Source organism: Leptonotus elevatus, chromosome 8, assembly GCF_054856555.1.
Source record: "Leptonotus elevatus isolate MCC_2025b chromosome 8, RoL_Lele_1.0, whole genome shotgun sequence".
Lineage (NCBI taxonomy): Eukaryota > Metazoa > Chordata > Actinopteri > Syngnathiformes > Syngnathidae > Leptonotus > Leptonotus elevatus.
In genome coordinates this window covers 9,375,477-9,396,878 of record NC_141246.1, presented here as the reverse complement: position 1 = coordinate 9,396,878, position 21,402 = coordinate 9,375,477, and the positions used below count along the sequence as shown (strand labels likewise).

The 21,402-nt window shown below is 38.5% G+C and overlaps 2 protein-coding genes across 3 annotated transcripts in view; one reads left to right on the top strand and one right to left on the bottom strand.

The window, feature by feature from the left end:
- stx8 (syntaxin 8) overlaps positions 1–21,402 on the top strand; it is a 45,868-nt gene that overhangs the window by 15,672 nt on the left and 8,794 nt on the right. Inside the window, exons 7-8 of one of the 2 annotated variants that reach the window (XR_015095796.1) lie at positions 3,447–3,548; positions 11,043–11,177. Coding sequence is in view for 1 of the 2 variants with exons in the window: in XM_086082598.1 (XP_085938724.1) it covers positions 3,447–3,548; positions 11,043–11,107 (167 nt within the window). In the remaining variant the exon portion in view is untranslated. Of the gene's footprint in view, positions 1–3,446; positions 3,549–11,042; positions 14,297–21,402 lie in introns of those variants that run through there. The other variant, XM_086082598.1, reaches the window with a different exon arrangement.
- The window catches only part of ntn1a (netrin 1a), a 48,083-nt gene continuing 38,775 nt past the window's right edge, over positions 12,095–21,402 (bottom strand). Inside the window, exons 5-6 of the mRNA XM_086082597.1 lie at positions 18,777–18,851; positions 12,095–14,983 (exon numbers count right to left, since the gene is read on the bottom strand). Of these exons, the coding sequence (XP_085938723.1) occupies positions 14,652–14,983; positions 18,777–18,851 (407 nt within the window). The 3' untranslated portion in view covers positions 12,095–14,651. The remainder of the gene's footprint in view (positions 14,984–18,776; positions 18,852–21,402) is intronic.

The window sequence follows — 21,402 nt, the reverse complement described above, 5'->3', positions numbered from 1 at the left end:
TATGTATGACTTAACACGCACTGGGTGGTGAGTGTTTAATACCCAGAATATTCCTTTTTCTTATATTAAGTCTAGAATCTAGATGTATTGTTTATTATAATTATTCATTGGCTTTCGTGTGCTTAGTCCAGGTTTTACTGATAATGTGGTTGCACAAGTGTCCACACCCTCTTATAATATTCACAAATGTCATTCCAACTCATGTTAAATAACTTAAATAGGAGTCAGCACACAACTGACACAATTTAAAATGCCTCTGATTAAGCAAAAATAAAAAAAGGAAAATTATGTTTTTGTTTTTTAACTGACTGAAAATTTTGGATAAAACAAGAAACTCATCAGCTGACAAAATTGTGACCACACTATTAAAGGAGCTGCAGGAATTTCTGGCAAGTATGACATTTTTTGTAAATGTGACAACAGTCTTCCGGCCTCGTCAAATGTCTGGGCTTTGGGGTAGGGTGGCAAGATTTTACAAAGAAAGAAAATATTCAACAGATTAACAGTTCTAAATAGCAATCAGTGTTGCCACATAACCTTCAGGCTTTTTCTAGAAAGCAAAAAACAAAAAACAAAAACAAAAAACACCAGGAAAAAGCCTGCATTTAATTTTAGACACTTTAAATAGTGGCAGTTGTGCTGACTCATTTAACATGAGTTTGAATGTGATTGGTTAACTCTGAACAGAGTTGCATCCCAAGTTATAAGACTGTGTGCACACGACCACAACCAAATTACTCAGTTGTTTATTATTTCTTTCCCCACTCTAAAATATAATTTTTTTTCAATTGAGTGGTACAAGTTTTTTGGTATCAATAATGGTGGAAATAGTTTAAAATAGTAGACTCCATCCACTGTATAGTAGGCCTATTTGTTTTTTCTAGACATAATTTCCAAAAGTATGTTTGTGATTGATTGTGTTTTAAAACGTGATCCACCAATTTTAGCATAATTCAAACTGATAACAATCCTGCTCTATAGATTAGCTGATAGATACCCATTCCAAACATTTTTTAAAACTTCCTTCTCAATACATCACCTTCTACTGGGTGTCGTCGCTAATGAAGTGTGCCAGTATTGATGAGGTGCAAAGGCAGCTGGCGTTGGCGCAAGTGCCAGTGACAGGGTGGTCCGCCCCCGCCTGCACTGCCGCTGCCACCCTCATGCTCATCATGCTTACATTGTTTGGCTTTGGTGGCATCTGGCTGCATAGGGGAAAAACCTGCTGATGAACATTCTTGCCAAAACTTTGGTACCTTTTACAATAGTCACACCATTGCTTTCATTTCTTAAAAATGTGTGTAGATCACACAATTCATTTTCTGTCTACTTTGTACGCCTTTAATTGCTGAAAAGTATTTATGAATTTTGTTTATATCAGCTGTTTTTGTGAACAAAGGCCCCAGTACTTGAGATCTCAACATTAGGACCACTTTTAGGGTTTAATTTTTTTCATGGATTTAAAGTAATTCATAGAATAGCAATAAGAGTAGTTTGGTTAAATTACTTTCATGCATATTCAGTGTAATTGGATCACAATCTGAGTGATAAAATATGTTCTGATCATCATCATGTGTTTCTAGTTTTTGCTCAGTCTATTTAAATGGTTCTATTACATTTACAAAAGTGCTGCTCACTCAAGCATTCTCAGTACCCCCCCCCCCCCCCCCTGATAGATTTAGTGATATTCACGTGATTTATTTTATTTAGTTTTGCACTCAATGAATCTGTCATATCCAAGAAATATACCGTGGCTTTGTTGTATGGGCAACATTTTCAGTTCAAAGATTGTTAAAAAAAAAAAATTTGAAATACATACTTCTCACATTATTTGGTAGCCCCTATTACTATACTTCATATGGCCCTGCTTTTTGAAGTATAAACTCAACAGTCTATACAGTATATGGAACTAATGTGAACATTTTCAAGATTTCTTTGGGCTCTTCTTTGAAGTGTCTTGTGAGTCAAAGAAAGGTTCAACTTTCACAAAGTCATCCATCAACGGACTGTCCGTTGTGTTGTCTGTCATGTGCATCGGCAGACCTTGGGGTAAACGTAGGTGAAACTCGCACGCAGCCGGTTTCAGTTTCAAACAGCACACAACTAGGCTAAGGGAAGATTATTCTACAACAACATTAAATTAGTGCTGCTTGTGTTGGTATATTTGTTTAAAGCAAAAAACGTTAGTAGAAAACAACATTCAAATGGTTCTAAATTAATATCATAGCTGGTACACGGAAATTTAGTACATCGGTGTCTATATTGACAGTGCCATGATTGTATTTGGTGGCACGATTGGATTGCATCAAGACATTCATCGCCACTTAGCTAACTACCCCCCAGAGGAATAAATTCAACGATGCATTAAAAGACCTCCCCAGAACTGTTGGCTCAAGGAGGCTGCCAGTCTGGCAGGGGGTTGATGTCCAACAGTGAGACTAATCTCACCACATGTGTCCAAGCGCTTCACAAGGCCAGATGTTGGAATGGCTGATTTTTTTTTATTGTATTTTTTGTGTGTGTGACAGCATGAAACACTGCAGCCCATTTCACGCACGTGGTTAGAAAGGCATAAAAGCTGCGCTACCAGCTAAGAAGACATAGTACACGGAGCTCAATTTAATTACGACACACATTTATGCCATTTTTTTTCTTCCTAAGCACTGATCAGTGTGAATTGATTTAATGGTTTCATCTGTTCTGGTCAAGGGTTGATACGGCGTCTCAGAAGGCAGCATTTTCTGTATTTGGGCATGGAACGAAGAGGACAAAAACAGAAAGGAAATAATTACAGGGAATTTAATTGAAAAACAAACAATTGTGCAGCATTGAATTGTATTTAAAATCGTTTCTCCTTTGTGGCCCGCCAGATCCAAGCCAGGGCCAATATGTTACAATAGGAAATTGAGAATTATGTTTGGGATTTACTCTACTATACAACCGCTGTAGCTACAGTTAAAGGTCTTGTTTTTGATCACTTCAGCATCTTGGCATGGTTTTGAATCCCCCAGTGGATTTAGATGTCATTGCAAAGCCAAAATCAAGACTCTGGTAAGCTAAAAAATCTTCTGACCCATTGCAATGGCACGCAGTACAAATGTATACGTGCCTACACGGGTCATGCCAGCTTCTCCCTGACATAAGGCCTGCAAATTACTTCACCCATGGGATTGTTGTGTAGTGTTTGGATTATCCAGAGATCTCCAGAATAGATACAACGGTTTTACAAAAAACAACCACATTCCATCCTCATGAAAACTTCAGATTTGAAACTTACAATGTATTCAGGCTAAAAATCTGCTTTCTGTTAATATCTTTGCTCTTAACTTGCACCTTTACGAAAATAAAACAACGTTGTTGTAATGTGAAGTCACGATACAATATTTCAGATTATACGGCAACAAATGTCTACTGGTATATCAAATGTTAATTTTTTTCTCGTTTAGAAATCATTGATGACCTTACACATCTCGTGGATAAGACAGATGGCCGCATTCGCAACGAGACACGACGAGTGCAGCTGGTGGAGAAAAAGTCAGCCGCCTGTGGTGAGTTGCCTTCTTTACTTATGTAAAATTTTGGAATTGTCTTAATTAGCTTGATACAGTAGTGCTTATCCATTGTTAAAAGTAAATTTTAGAGCAATTATGCAGTGTTAAAGATTTGACTGTCATGAAAAAGTGGCGGTGAAGTGGACGTTTCCTTCCTGGGCTAATTACCAAAGCATTCATACTCCTGAAAAATCCTTGGGTTGAATTTTGTCAGCAAGCATCTTCCTAACATTTATTGGTCACGATAATTAGTTTGAAGTCCTTGGTAGGGTAAACTGATGAACAAAATACAAATGTAGCAGTGCATGAGAGCACAAGATGCAATTTGCAGTCCAGCTTTTGAGAAGGATAGCAAGTAACACTTCAAATTCAAATTAGAAACCTACTTAATGGGTCCATGACTGATTTGTAACAGTTGCCCAATGTTTTCAATTTGTATTGATTTTGATGAGTTAATTAGTTCAATGTGTCACTCGCGATGGCCCTCACTCAACATGACCTCCGATCTGCTTCCACTGTTTGTTTTTTTACAACGCCCAACGTCGTATTAGGGCCACGTATAAATATATATTTTTAAAGGGTGGGGGCAATATTCAGAGAAAAAAACACGCAAATTTGCGACTATATAAAGTGTCAAATTTGCGAGAAAAAAACGTGTAAATTTGCAACTTTATAAAGTGGCCGATTTGCAAGAAATAAAACTCAGAAACTTACGAGAAATACATGTAGCTATAGTCTAATGTGAGGATTCGTTGGTGGTTAATGCGACACTGTTTATAAAATGAAAAGGCAGGATGGAGACAGATTCATTCTTAATTTTAACTTTACTCTTCATACACGGCAGCTAGAGTGACAACACTTCCTGGTTCCCTATCAGCTGACAAAACACTAACCAATTAGAAGCTAGCATACTTAGGTAAATGCAAGTGAATGACGGAAAACAGCAGATTCGACACATCAACTTAGCTACTTGTACAACAAAATACCCAAATTTATGAATGTGTAAATAATAACTCTGGTAACATGAATGTACAAGTAAATATTTATTTGAACAAATTCTTCTTTTACAAAAAGCAAATGCATAACATTATTGGTTAATCTCTGCTAAAGCAATTACTATCTCCTTATTTGAAAACTTAACCGAAAAGTAATGGCACAAACATCCGAGTAGTACGCTACGTGTATTTTTTGTAAGTTTCTGAGTTTTTTTCTCGCAAATCTGCCACTTTATAAACTCGCAAAATTGCCACTTTATAAACTCGCAAATTTGCCACTTTATAAACTCGCAAATTTGCCACTTTATAAACTCGCAAATTTACGAGTTTTTTCTCTCTGAATATTCCCCCGCCCACTAAAAAAATATATATATTTATACGTGGCCTTAATACGCCATCGTAGTTCTTAACCCTTTCAATGGCCTTTAAAAAAAATATTGGTCAACAGCTTCTCAGAGGGAATTTACTGCAGCTGGCTCGAGCCAATCTGTGGAATGCGTGAGCGTGAGCTGACCTCCGTTTGCCCATTGAACTCGGGCAGTATTGCTTAGGCAAATGTTGCTTTATTGTGTGATGAGAGCCTGCTAGCAGTCAACGAGGCTAAACAGAAGCAGAGCAGACACTATGAAGGTCTCGCCCCTGAAATTCTTGATTCTGTTGGTTGGGTCCCCATGGTGCCCGAGTGTGAGCTTATTTGTAGATCCCAGAGCTGCCGCTCCACCCCTCTCCTTCATCCCTACATCCACCGGTGTTGTGTAATACATTTTAATACATCTACATCATACATTTTCGAGGGTGTGCATTCCCAAATGTACTTGAATGCATGCAAAGAGTGTCCTTGTGCATACATGCCTGTATACATTGCTGTGTGTCTGGCCGTCTACGTGAATGGAAAAATTCTCCCTCTCCTCAACATCCCTTTTTTTTTCCATTTCTCGCCGTCTCTCACTCGTCACTGCAGTTGTTTGGCACCCGTCTTTGTGTCAAGCAGAGAAAGAGCTGAAACGGCGACATGCCACAAATTGTTTGTAGGGCTTTCCTTCTTTCTCAATGGCAGCATGTTTATAATTCTTTGGCTTTAAGTCTTTATTTATTTTTGTAACCGCCTCGCATCCAAAGCTGGCGTTTTGTGTTATGTCTTAGCAGACTTAGCGACGTCAAGCCTTGACAGCTGATGGCATACTTAAAATATCTTTTTGTGGCCCTCATTTGTAATAGATTAAAATATATATATATATATATATATATATATATATATACAGTCCCCTCCAAAAGTATTGGAACGGCAATGTTTTTGTTGAGGACATTTTGGGTTTCAGATCAAAAGATGAATATAAGACAAAAGTTCGTTTGTCTGAAGCCACCCACTTTTCAAGTGAGCAAAAGTATTGGAACCTTTTTTTTTTCCAATTGAATTGAATAATTGCTTGTATAACCCTTACTTCCAATAAATGTATCAATCATTCGACCCATTGACTGTACCAGTCTATTAATACTATTAATTGAGAAGAATATTAGACAGTGAAGGATACTACTGCAAATTATTATATTGTCTCTCTTAATAATAATAAAAAGTTGACAGAATCTCAGTTATTAAACATTTTTAAATGCTAATTAACATTTTGAAAATAAAATTCTCTCACTGCTGCTGAGATTTTTTGCCTAGTTTAAAAGTATAAAAATTGCTTCAGAGAAGCAAGATTATTTATCGCCACATGTAGAAAACCAGCAAACATTTTTGTCTATTTGTCCTCTGACTTATTGTTTGGACTGTTTATCAGAGTGGGAACATCTCCGCCAGCTTTTGACACAGAAATCAAATTGCGCTGTCCAGATGCACAGACTGATGTGTGCAGCTGGCTCTGTCACTCTTAAAATACTGATACTAAAAACACATGATATTGTAAACTGGTATCAAAGTACTTCTGTTCTGGTATTTGGTGAATGAACCTCAATACATAAATAATACACAAAGCATACTGTTGTCATTCCTCACTTTAAAGCGATACAAGACTTATAACTCATTTTCCCGGTATTGGATTAGTCATTGTGTACAAAGAGTAAAAGTGCAAATATCTCTGGCATCTTATTCCCTGAATTTTCTTTTGAACTGATTAAGTGTCAGAATAAGAACATACCGTGGTGAACGCCATTATCCTGGTCACGTGATCGTGATGACGTATCCCGTGCGTAAAAGAAAGCCACCTTCGTTCATTTCAATGGGAGTTTGCTGACGTAATGGGCAAGAAAAAGGCCGTCTTCTATCCCAATTACTGCACCAATTCTAAGTAAAATCCTCAGCACGTCGGGTTTCATGTCTTTCCGTGTGGCGGGTTTCATAAAAAGTGCTATAAAATCATAATCGCTCAACATAAATTGACAATTTTTTCAGGGAAAATTTTTAAATGAACCATTTCACAGAATAGCTGGTTAGTTTTGCATAAGTCTTGTATTCCTTTAAGGATAGCCATAGAAATAGTTATGCATGTCCGAAGTTCTATCCATTATACCCGGGCATCACCTGTAATGCCATTTACCTTTTTCTTTGTAACTACTGTGAATGAATGCAGTTAATGAAACTGAAACTACCTGATGTGGCAGGAATATGTCAAATAAGAGCGCATGCTGTGAGTTTGAATGCATTAGTCTATCCAAATCCTTTGGAGGGCGGCATGAGTTCTCTGGAGCTTTAGACATCACTACCAGGCAACACCAGTAGCGCTTAAGCACTTCCCTTCTCTACAGAGCTAATCCACATTTGGTATAGTACCACTTGTGATAGGCCAGTAATCCTGAAGGTGGCTTGCATTTAAAGTAGGGTTGTGCTATTTGGACTGGAAGCAAATTAATGTATTAGTGAAGTGCTTGGGAAATAAACTACACTGAGAAGACCTTAAGTAGTCAATTATGTAAACAGCTCAACACTTGTTGTTTGATGAGATGTTGATACTGAGGGGTCTGAATTTTAACTCATGACACTCAGTTCTTTCCAGTTTAGAATTATCTTTTGTTGTGGCTCTAATACACCAATTATGTAGGATGAGCATTCAGACATGATCCAGACTTAAATGGAAATATATCTTTGTAATTGTAGCCTTTTTTTTTCTGATGCTGATTAAGGCTTATCGTTGCAGCTCAAGTGGGCCAAGTTTTCATCACATTATGTTATCGGTTTTATTTGTTTAAAATTTTATCCAGAAAGAGATTTGTTGAATCCCGATGTGCTGGAGTGTCAGGATAACTTTATTACCATAAAATGTGTCCCTTTTCTTTAGGGGTCATCCATGTGACTAGTGTGGGAAGTTGAGGGGGTCGGGGGTTGGGACTTGCACCAATTATTTGTTGCTTCTCAGCGATTCGTCTTATTGATGTGTCTGAAAATTGCTAAAGATGGGCCTCTGGAGCGCCTGGGTGGTCGGTCTATCGCCAGACATCGTGCGTCTCCTTCAAGCATCACTGTCACAGCAGATTTCCAATCTATCTGGCAAGCAAATTTTACCGTCAGTCTCTAGAGGCATCCTGAGGGTCAGGAGGAGCTTGTTTAGTCAGAGACGGGGAATGATGGTCCAAGAGGAGGAGGAGGAGGATCACTGTGAGTGTCTCATGTGGCTCAATGTCTGGATTTGATTACATTGTGAGAGTCATTGAAATGTAACACATGATTATGGTACACACCTCAGCCATCTTGATTCTCTTGTTGTCACTGGGATTGCTGACACATGTTGGAACAATAATTTCTGACGTATGTATATAAAAGACAGGTTAGAAATAGAATGTATACAAATATGTGGTGTACAAAAGGCACTTGGTCATTATTATACAAAAATAAACTTGGTTCTTGACTTCAAGCAATTATCCATTTAATCAGACCACCACTATGACCACAAGCGTCATTTTCTCAAGAATGCCTTCAAACTAACTTAGCCTTCATTTTCCCCTTTGGGAAAGATGACTAATTAGGCTGCCGGGTGGGAACGAAGGCACAGCAAACCAAAGAATGAGAGAAATGTAAACTGAAAGTGAAAGGCCGGGCAAAATACCAACCACAGGCTTAGTAATAATGGAGGTCTTGAGTCTCACGACAGTGTTCAGCCCAGTTGTTTGGAATCTTCACTCAAGCAATTCTAGTGGCAAAACAAGAAAGGGATGGAATCTGGTTAAAGGTTGTGTCCTTGGATGAGGTTCTATTTCGTCCCTCCCGACCGCCAGGTGGCGGTGCTGAAACAGCACGGAAATCCCCCACGTGCATGCGTCACTCGAGAAAGAATTTATTTAGAATTTATAAAAGGACATTTCCAGGGTTCCGGCACCGAGTCTCTTTGACCTTCTCGCAGCGTTTACCGCCGTTCTTCGCCGCCGTCGCTGGTGGCCTGTGATCTTGTTGACCGGGGCAGCGGGGTGCCCCGCCCCCCTTGGCTGCGACGGCTCGGTGTATTTTTGACTTTTGGATTACTAATTGATATTAGAGTAAGAAGAGTCGAGCGGACTCTCAGATCGCCTTGCAGGCGAGTGTGATGGCAATTCAGGCGCAGTTGGGTGATCAAAACCCTTCTGTTTCTCAGACATCTGCAGTGGAGTTGCCCTATGCATTGGTGGACATGCCGGATGCAACACTCCGATTGCCCTCCCAAGCAGACGACGTCGGCGAGGATGCCGTCTCCGTCCGGGATTTTGAGGCATGTTCGGGTATGGACTTTCCACTGCCCCGTCTTCTCCTCCTTCTGAACGTTTTTCAGCTGGAGCGGAATTGGTGCGCACTGTTATGGTTAGCGCCTTCCAACGTTTAAAGTTGGACACGTCTGGCTTTTCTCAGCCTCCTACTGAGTGTGGCCTCTCTCCGATGGACTACTCAACCGAGTCTTTTTGGATCCCGGAATTTCGTCTTTTTTTGACAGACCTTCATTCCCGCTGGTCCAATTCTAGTGTTTATCCTCGGCTCCCGGCGGACGGCCGTGCCCTGGCAAATATGCGGTTTCTGAATCCTATTGGTTTGGACCGTATGCCTGATGTAGAATATCCTGTGGCTTCACTCATCGTCTCCCTGTAGGAGGCCCTGTAAAAAAAAGGCTGTAAGATGCCCTAGCCCTCAGTGGCGCTTGATGGCCGAACTGGTCAATAAGTCGTACAACGCGGCGACGGTGGTAGTACGCCTGGCCAACGCCCAGGCGCATCTCCTTCTTGCTCTCTCCGCAGCTTTTGAGAGACAACGAAGTAGATGAGGCTACATCGCTCTGTAACATGGCGCTGAGGGATTCATCCCTCCTTTCGAGGGAGCATGGCCGGTGTATGTCTTTGCTTATGCAGGCGCGCCGTCAGGTGTGGTTGGCTCAATCTCCCTTGCGAGAGCGTTCCCGGAAGGAACTGCGTCACCTCCTTGTGGTGCCGGGTCAAGTTTTTGGTTTCTCGAGTACCATCATTTGAGAAACACGGCCATGCTTTTCTACTTCACGGTTCATCCTTGAATCAAAAGTGAAGAAAAACAACAACACTCCAAGTCAAAGCACATGACTGCATGCTGCATAAACAATTGAACAATTTTCAAAATCGACACAGTCAGTCTCTTAGTTTTTTTGCGATGGTGCAGTTCAGTCACTTTCGGCTGGGTTGCTCGCTGTGCTATGGGCCTAAGCCTAATTTTTATTGGTGGAAAAAAGATAGAACTCTATATGCAGTACAATATAATATTGTTTAATAATAATAATAATAATAATAATAATAATAAACAGTGTCCTCCGCCAATATTAATGAAATAAGCACTTGGCCACTATATGAGGAAATGTTCTTAAATAATAATGACCTATTCTGCTAATTTATCATCCACTTTAACAAATGATATTTTAAAAATGTAAAAATAATTCCTCCCATCGGTTAACACGTTAATGGACGTATTGTCATACGCTTCCACGGTATTACGTTTTGTACCCATTTAAAAACTGTGCCAGTCTTAACCATGGGGCGGGGGCAACAATATGCACATTTATGCTGCATTCAAGGAAAGTGAAAGTGACCCGATGACCCTGACTTCATCGACCGACTACAATGTGACGTTTCTCTACAATGGCGTAAATGGTAAAACACAATTTACTCAAGTAAAAAACTAGACAGCTTTCTTCATTCATAAATATTCAACATGACTTGACGTAACACAACGTACGTGACAGTAAGCCGCTATCTCCCTGCATGAAATTATACAGTGAACTACTGAACTGTATGGAATGCTTATGAAAAAAGATAAATACTGAAGCAATAAATGAAGCAAAATTGCGAGAAGTCAAGTTTGCTGGAGGTCAAAATGTGATTTGAGGACCAAAATAAGAAACAATTTATCACTATCCGCCATTTTGGCTGTTTACTTTTGTCTTGAACGCTTTCAGGTCACACTGGGAAAAGCCAACTCGGATAAATCTGACTTCTGACCTTTCTCGAATACAGCATTAGTACATGAGATTTTAAATGACCCTTCTGAATTAATTTCCTCTTTTTTTCCCCTCTTCAGGTATGATGGTGGTGATTGTGTTGCTGCTTATTGCGATTGTCGTGGTCGCTGTGTGGCCTGTGTAGCGAGCATGGATGCAGACACTTGCTGGCTGACTACGTACGGTACAAAGAGTACAATCTGGATGAGGGAATGGTAGGATTCAAACACAGATGAAGACGTTCTCACCTCAAGGTTGATTTTATTTCGAATCATTTCTACATTATTAATCGGAATTATATGCATCGCAAATAAACGCAAGCTTTGCGGGGGGTTTTCACACTGTTATACTGTATTTGCATTAATGTAGCGTCTGGAATGATGCCATTTGTTGTATGGGTTTTGTTTATGACGATCCCATCCAAAACAACTGCTGTATAACTAACATGAATATAATTTTCCTGTGCTGTAAATTTATTCAAGTTGTATTTTTTTAATATATAAATTACATTTACAATTAATAACAATAACTAACACAAATGGAATCTTACTAGCCTGTAAAGCTATTCAAGTAGACTAGTCGTTTAAAATAACTCATTCACTGCCATTGACGGCTATAGGCGTCAAAAAATCATTTTAACTATTTCTATTAGTTTAACATTTTTTTCCACTTTTGTTAAGAGTATGAAAACCTAGATTTTTTTTTATTTTATTAGAACAAATATAAAATTTGTGACTAGTTAAGTCATGCGATTAATTAAAAATTGTAATCGCCTGACACCCCAAATTTTTTGTAATCTTTTCTAAAAAATATAGATATTATTAAAAATTTGGGGCATCAGGCGATTCAAATTTGTAATCAAAATTAATCACATGACTTCACTAGTTAACTCACGATTAATCACAAATTTTATATCTGTTCTAAATGTACCCCCAAAAAATTCTAGGTTTTCATACTCTTGTTAACAAAAATGGAAAAATAATTTAAACTAATAGAAATAGTTCAAATTATTTTTTGACGTCTAGAGCTGTCAATGGCAGTGAATGAGTTAAATAGCATTTACACTTAATAACAATTACTAACATTGTTTTATTTGGCTCAAAAAATGCATTCCATTCTGTAATTAAAAGCACAAAAAGGACAACTTTTTCAGTGTAACGAGTTTATTTGAAAATCTGCCTTTAGTTCTACCAGGTTGGTATTATCAGTAGTTATAATTTCCTTCTTCAATTAATGGCAACAACCTAAACAATGACAACATATTTTAAAAAATACGAATAAAAAGTTGGAAAAATAACAAATCCACAATGGCTTGTGTAATTAAATATATTCATATATATAACCATAATATATTAGTACACATTGTAAAAACAGCATTGCAAAAAAAGAAAGGGCTTTAAGTGTGGCAACTAAACAACATTTACAATTCATAGTATGAACACAAAGCAACACTTTTGACGGGAAGCCCTCCGGGGTTGTATGATGTCAATAACGTGCAACCTTTCATCGCAACACAATAACGCTGACATGTGACATGATGCTGGAGGGTTAAAGAAATGTGTAATTGTATTTCTGAATAAATGATGTCATTATATTCTGTTTTTGCAGCAGTCGGTAAAAAGCGGAGTGAAGAATCATTGCACAGAGGAAAATGGCTCATAATCAAACACTATCCTAAAATACTGAGTAACATGTTGACTATAAATGCTTGTTCTACTCCTTTTAATCATACATCTGAGCCCCATGTTTAATCTGCAAGATATGTAATTTGACGTGTGAAGAAGATTTGGATCAAATTACTTGGCTTCTGCGAAAAGGGAACTAAATAGTATATTTAATAGTGAAGCTTACTATTTTATGCCACTAAGAAACTTCCTCATGCCATGAATACGAGCTCACCATTTAATTAAGTGTGCTGGTATGCCAAAAAAATTCATGTTGTTTGGGGAGAAATATCAGTTTGTAGTGGCTACTTAAAATGCAAGCAAATAAATGCACTAAGACGGATTGCGAATTAATGTGAGGCATGCTGTGTTTTCACGGGAATTTGTTGGGAAACTGAAAAATGTATGTCAACTTTTGTATGTAAATGAGGAAAATCAAAATCAATGTTGATTTTTGAACATTTGAAGAGCATTTTGTTTTGCATAAGAATAGGCGGGGGAGAGTTTTTATTTCTTGGAATGACTAGAAATATAGTTTTACTTTCATTTCATTTAATTTTTTATTTATTTTCCCATTGATGACTTTTTTTTTACACTGATTAAACTGAATTAAATGCATATGTTTCTGCAAAACTACCTACGTACCTATTCAGTTAGTGATCAATCACTACTTATAGAGTTCTTAAGAGAAGGAATATTGCTTTCCTTTGCGTTATACATCGATTATTATTTTTTTGTGATGCACCAAATATTCGGCCACCGGAAATTTTCAGCTGAAAGAATATGGCCGAAATAGACAGGAAATGCTCAACCCTCGTTTGGTGTTTAATCTACCATTAGCCAACATGTCTGCTGTGTGGGCACATTTAAATGTATATTGTGCGTTGTTAAAATGCCAGCGCAAAATAAATATTTTATGATAATATTATAATTTTACTTAATTATAAAAAATGCAATGATAGTCAAAATTGGCATCATTTTTTCCCGGCGTTTTGGTTTTCGGCCAAGATGTTTTTCATTTTTAGTTTTCGGTTTCGGCCTAAAATTTTAATTTCATCCCTAATTTTTTTCTTTTTTTTTTCTTTTTACATCGTGGTATAACCAATATATTTCTGTAAAGAAGCATAAAAAAAATTCTGTATTACCAGTGTGATATTAAAGGGATACTTGACTCATTGAGCCATTTTCAGCAGCAAAAAGTTAATATTTTGTCCAGAATGAATTTGGTAACTTCATTATTTAAAAAAAAAATACAAATTGTACAAGAAAAATAATGAAGTTATCAAATTCATTCTAGGCAAAGTATTATTTTTTTTACTGCTGTCCCTTTAATATGTACCTTTTAATCAATTCATCCACTTTCCACAAGAGCCTAATTTAACATTGAGCACTTTAATAAATGGTGACAGAATGTGCAACATTGTTCAGTATTGTTCCATTAGGTATTTGAAATGGTGTATCTAATAACTGACTGATGACAATGCATTCCATTTTCACTTAAAGCACAACCAGGTTTAGTGTTTAACATTTGGATCCAAAATTGTCCATTTTTATCTGAATGTTCACCATATTTTGGACGATAGGAAATACTTTTCTCTTTGTTTGAGCTTATGAAGTGTTGTGATGTCTTGTTGGCCAGCAATCCAAAATAAAACCATGCAGAGGAGAAACGTCAGTGGTGATGAAACCGGAAACAAAAGATGATTTTAAACTGAGTGTAAACCCAACAAGTACATATATTGGTAATATACTGTTAAAAAGGTGCAAAATGGGCAAATCCACAAGAGATGTGTCAAAGTTAAAGAAAGGGTCAAAGCAAATCTGCAAGGTGTGAGCTCCTTCAACCAAAGTTCACTAGAAAAGAATTCCTAAATGAAGAATCATTTCATGCTAAACCAAAAACCAAAAAGCAGCGATGTCAACAGTCTCCTTCGGCTGTAGCCTCTGTCTCTCTCCATTTCATTCTTCTTCTTTTTTTTTGTAAGCTTTCCTCTGGAATCCCTCTCCTACTGCGTCTTTTCCAATCTATGGCTTCTTGCACTTTCCTTTCTTCTCCCGCTGTTGGAACTTCCGCAGCCTGCGCGCCCACGTGTCCCTCCACTGGATAACCAGGCTGCCTTTGTCCGCTACAACGCCGCCGCCCTGGCCAGGGGAGTCCTCGTCGTTGCCCAGCAGCAGGTACTTCTTGCCGGGCTTGATCTTGGGACACTTGCAGGCCACGTCTTTGGCGCGGACCCACAGGAACTGGTCCCCGCGGCGGATGCGGCTCTCGCCTTGCTTGTAGACGGAAATGACGTTGACGGTGAACTTCCACCACTCGCCGGCTTTGTCCGCCTTTAGAATGTGCACCTGGACAGCTGCAGATATGAGAGGGAACCATGTTGTTACTTAAGAGAAATATATTGAAACACTGCCTTAGTGCAATTTACGTCTGTTTTTTGTACATCTGCGGCAGGGTGCAAATGTCGGTGTATCTGTATTTTCATACAAGCAGACATAGTTCATTTATAAATATGTGAACAGCAGGCATCAAACCCTCTGAATCATTGTAGAAATCAATTGACTTGAATGCTTTATTATTATCATCATTAATATTATTCGCAATTTTGGAGGATCTCATCGTGGCGTTATGTGTACAGTGTGGATTCTAAAATTTGACCAAACTCATCCAAGCGTCTCTTTTCTAAATCTCATTTTGGTCAGTGGGAGCAGAAAAGGGTCTTCCCCAAACTCTTTCAGCAAAGTTGAGAAATGTCTTGGTAAAATGAAGGATTGGGTGTACGGGGAAACTCGGGATTCAAGCCAAACCCCCAGATTGAATAATAATTTGCTTAACAGCTCTGACCCAAGATCTCTGTTCTTATGGAGTATATTGACAATATTGTTGGAAAATGGGATTTTAATTTGACTGATTTCCCAAAGGTCCAAAATGGGCAATCTTGTGGTTGAAAGGGGTTTAGTTTCTTATGAATGGAGGGAAAAAAGCAGGTTTGACATCTAACTTTGTCTATTTCTGGTGACGGGAGGCAGGATGGTGCAATTAGCTGGTGATTTTGTGATATCTGGTAAAATGTAAAAAATTTGAATCCCAAAAAATAAATATAAATGGAAATAAAAACGATATATATATATATATATATATATATATATATATATATATATATATATATATATATATACTGTATATCCATAAATAAATAAATACAAGTAAAATTAAGTATAAAAAAGAACGAGATTCAAAAATTAAAATAAATGTTGAAATAAATACAAAAATAAATATATAAATAGAATTGAACATCAATACATACATAAAAACACTCTGCTCTCACATTTATTTATTTATTTCATGCTCTAATCACTCTGCCAGGACTAAATGTTATTCAAATGAGGGGGCGGTCCTAAGCGTGTCTTGGGTTGGACTCCACCGTTGCAAACTGCCTTCCAATGAGGTCCGCCCCCTCATTTGAATAACATTTCGTCCTGGCAGAGTGTCTGCAGCATGAAATAAATAAAGCAGAGCGTTTTTATTTATTGATTGATATTTAATTATATTTATATATTTATTTTTGTATTTATATTTTTAGAATCTCGTTTTTTATTTATTTATTTATTTTATTTTCACTTGTATTTATTTATTTATGGTTGCTTTTTTAATTTCCATTTATAATTATTTTTGGGGATTTTTTTAAATTATATATTTTTATATCCGTTTTTATTTTCACTGCTTGTTGTGACAGGAGTTGAAATGAGTTCACAGCGTTTGTATCTTACGTTTGCACTGTCACGTAAGAGCAACAAATAAATAAAAATTGCCCGAATGGTGGCTCCCATCTTGAAAAACGATGTATGATATTAAGCCAATTTCTATTAGCTGCCATTAAGCTTCACCTATACTTACTATACAATAGAAGTGGAGCACTGTAAAGCAAGATCACGAGTTCACCTTCATTGTGGAATTTAAATAGAGTATCCTGGAGCGTTATTGAATATGCCATCGGTATTACTTCGTCCTCCCTGTGGCCATTTTTTTTTTCTTCAGATAACCGATTCTCCGTGACCTCCGCATCACCTTGCACCATACCTGCTACCACACAGCATGCTGTTCCATACAATCATTATTACAATCCCGCTGAACATCTTCACCCCTCCTACCCCCCCCCCCCCCTTCGGACCCCCCTAGTGATTCTTTCGATACGTGGCCCCAAGAGGCTTGTAGCATCATTTTGCGACGCAGCATGCCGTCTGGCTCTCCTGCTGATCCTTTCAAAACAAAGCTCTGACTCGCTTTCTATCCTGCCGTGTGCTTGAATAGTCCGACGAGATCTTGTATCTGGTCTGTTGTGGATCTGGGTGCATTTTAGAGCCTTTTTTTTTTTTTAAACAGACTGATCTTACATAAATGCTTTGGTCATATTGGTTAGGCTTACGCTACAATAAATGCAAATGAACCATGAATTAACATGAAAGAGTTTATCTACTTCAATTACAGTTGTTAACTAACTAAACTTTTAATTTGACCGCTTCATAAAATTCTACCAAACAAGTGTAGCTTAAAATCATTAAGTCATAAATCGGATTACAAAAATAATGCAAACCAATCTGTGGTTTTGTTTTTGCAACTTTTCACGGTTCACGAAACAATATGTAAACGCGGACTGCACATATTTAGACCAGAGGTCACCAACCTCGTGCTCATGGGGGGGACATTATGATTTTCTGGGAATAATGTTGAAGTGATCATTTGAAAATGTAAACAATGGTAGATATTTATAGAAACAAAGTGTTGCATTTTCTGTGGTAATTATTGTAAAAAAAAAATATATTAACATGATCAGTGTCACATATAAATTAATACCATTATTAATTATTAATACTACTATTAGGGATAGCTAATCATCAGCCGGGCTAATTATTGGTGCCAATATTTGGCCTTTTGTTGAATATAAGCATTGGCCTTTTTATTTAAAAAGTTAAAAACATCTGACAGCCGATAAGAACGGACAGCTTCAGGGTTAGCTTTTTTTTTTATATAAATTTTCAATTAACTTGATAAGTGATGCTACTGACCCTCGGAATTCTCTGTATCTTTTGATTTTGTTTGTATGTGTAAAATTGCACTTAGTTTGAAATTTGGGGAAACTTTATTTGTCAAAAATTATACGGAGCTATTTACTTTTCATTTAACTCTTTTAAGACATGCCGATGACCTTGGGAGCTACCTGAACTTTTTTTGTTAGAATTTTAAAACAAAGATGTCTTATTGTTTAAGATTTAAAATAAATAAATAAATAAAAACATTCAATGTTTTGCAAATGTGAAAAGTTGTTTAATAAACATATGTCGCTTTGAATTTGATTGATTGTTCAGCCCTATTTGACAGCCCAGCAAACTCCTCCCTCTTCCCTCAACAAGACTTTTTTTTTTTGTGTGTAAATGGTGTACAACTTAAACGCCGACATTGATTAAATTCGTGGACGTTGTCGCTGATGAATGCTGATCTTGAGCGATAAGGCCATTCTCACGACATGGTGGGCCGTCGTCGAGGAAGGGGGCGCCTTTGAGTTGACCCCCGCAAATCCCTGCGGAACAAACCCCCGTCGGCCTGCCCGTCAAGTTGCTCACTTGAGCACTTCAATCGACGAGGAGAGCAAAATGGGGGAGAGGTCATACGTCTTATCCGCACCTTGAATGGCGTGGCGGGCGGACGCGCGCAGGAATGTGGCGGGAAGCGCAACAGCATTTTGGTGGGGTGGGTTGGGGGGCTGGGGTGGAGCTAACCCCAGCATCGGATTTTGACTTATTTTTATCATCCTCTGTTTTTCTGCTGCCGTCTTCGTCCCGGCAGGTGTAAAATGTTTAATCTTTGCACGCTTTAAGTCTCCCTGCAACATGTGGAGCTGAGATGGATGGGATGGAAAATGTCTCGGGTTTGTAGGATTTACTGCAGCAGGGGGATCAAGCATGGGAATAATCTGGAGGGAGGAGGAGGAGCCTTTGCATTTAAAATGGACACAATTTGTCCAAATGTGTGCTTACATTGGATTGTTACCACTACAATACACGCAGTTATGTTGACAATGCTGCTTTAGTCTGGAATTTCTCTAGCTTTCCATCACATGACATGAATTTTAATCTACACCACTGACTCACCGTAATCCTTCTTGCAGTACTTCTTCATGTTGATTTTCAGTTTGCCTTTTGATGCTTTGCAGTAAGAGTCGCAGTCTGAAAGCATGACGTGAAAAAATACAGTTAGGGAAAATGACCATGAACAGGTTAAAGAGTCCCAAGGAATAATCACTCGATAATTATTGTAAAATGTGTATGCAGTAATTGTTCACATTAAGGTTTAAAAAAATATATATATATTTAATAGACGTTCAACAATTAAAAAAATCTACAGTATAAAAACAAGTACATGTTCAAAGTGCCTTTCAGATGAAAAAAATAAGGAAACTGATGATGAACATGAGTGGCAAATACAAAATGTATCCTTGACAGTAAAATGTCGTATGTCTGTACCGTTGTGCCCTGAGGAACCCCTGCAAATTTTTATCACCTGGCCGTGACCCACTAGTCTAAAACCAAGAATATCACTGCCACATGAGTTTCATATTTAACTTTAAATCATTTGTATAAAAAAAGGCCTATTGTTCTCAAAATAACTGGAAATAGCTATAGAAATAAATTATATAATAAAAATGGCGATTAATAAAAAAAAAAAAAGAAGCTGAATTTCTATCTTAGATAGATTTATTTAAAATATATTATTACAAAATGTATATTATACATTTTTAATAATGTAATTTAATATATATTTTATGGCTTTTAAGTAAGAATATTTACAATATTACACATTACTGTATGCATACACGAGATATTTTAATACACATACTTTTGTACAAAATCTGAAAAAAGGCCCATTGTTCTAAAATAACTGGAAATAGCTCTAGAAATAAATTATCCAATAAAAATGGAAACAAAGGCGATTCATTTGAGATGATGATCAGAATCTGAATTTGTATTACAGATAGACATTTTTGTATTTTATTTTTAATATATTACAAAAATTATATCACCAATTCTTAATACAGTATTCTAATTTAACTTTTTTATTGCTCTTAAGTAAGAATATTTGCAACATTACACATTTCTGTAAGCATAGACGAAACACCGTAATACACATGTACAAAATCTAAAAAAACAAAACAAAAAACATTTTAGTTTGAACCCTCTGCGTAATGTAACATGCGTGCGTGTGTGTGTGTGTGTGTGTGTGTGTGTCCTGTGTGGGCCGCCGCACAGGCCTGATGCTACATCAGCGCGTTACAAATGACCGGCCAATAGCCACTTATTCCCTGTCAAAACCTGGGAATCATTCAGCCCAATGCGGACCACCCTCCCACCGCCAAATTTGCCCCCCCCCCAACCCATCACCTCCATCCAAATCTCACCTCCCTTGTCACCTCACCCCCCCCCCCCCAACCCATCACCTCCATCCAAATCTCACCTCGCTTGTCACCTCAACCCCCCCCCCCCAACAAAAAAAACGTCGCCCTGGGATCAAGGCCCCAACGAAGGGCCGTGTCAAACGTTTGCATTCATTGCGGCGTGGACATTGGGAGAAAAAGCGTTGGGGGCGGGCGAGCGGCTATTCCAGGGTGTGGAGGCTGGGGGTGGTATGAAAGGGGTCATTGCCGCACAAAGGGAGGTCAGGAAGGGAGAATTAGCCATCCATGAAGAAGAGTTAGGAGCACAGAAGACACTTTTCTTAGGGGGAGTGTGCCCACTCTGAAGAAATAAATACCTCACGCAGACACGGCAATCACTCAAACGATTCTAAAACTATCCGTTGAGGAGTCAATAGAGGCCAAACGACCATATACGACACATTTCAGAGGCCGCAACTTTACCCAAGAGTTAGGAACTATCCAATGCTAACAAAACGACCTGCTAGCGTTGCCTTATGCTATCTTGCTAATCTGGCATCCACTTACAGTTGTACTCCAACGCAAATCATCAGATTTATTTTTCTCTGCTCCTGAAAATTGGTTCCCGAGTTCCGACTCGGCGAGTGCGGCGCAAGGAAATGGGACGGCCTCTTTAGCGGAGGAGAGTCCTCTGGATGCGGTGCGGTGAACAAACCTCATTGTTGGGGGAGCAGATCTTTGCTCTGTGCCTTCACCCCCCTTTTATGCTCTTTTTCAATGAGGTTGCCAAGGGAACACTGGAAGGAGAAAAAAATGCACCCCCTCACCTACGCAAAACAGGAGGAATGAGGCGGGGGGGGGGGCGGTGGGGGGGCTGACAAAGAAGAAGATAGAGCAAGAGTGAAGTTTGTCATGAAAAATAGCTCAAGTCCGCTAGCTTCACGAGTGACGATGGCGTAACTAGAATAGCGACAAATTAAATCGAGTCTAAACGAGCTGGCCTTGATTACCATTTAAATGATTCCAAGCTGGAGCTGTGGCAAGGAAGCTTTGTTTTCTCAGAACCCCCCCCCCCCCTTGAGAGGCATCACGATACTTCCCTTTGATAGCCTTTCCTACCCTATTAGCGTACCCCTGCGACGTCGCACTCGCTGCGAAGAGCTCCAAGACCCCCGTTGAGGACCAGGCAGTCCCCTACCAGGAGGACAAATGTTGCCTTTGTGTGCACGTTACAGACAAGGGGAAGTAAGTGGGAGCAGCTTAAATGCGGTGATGTAGTTACTACGCCGCTTTGTTTGCAGCCTGGCGAGTACCTAAATCAGATCTGGACCTCGGCCCCTGACCAT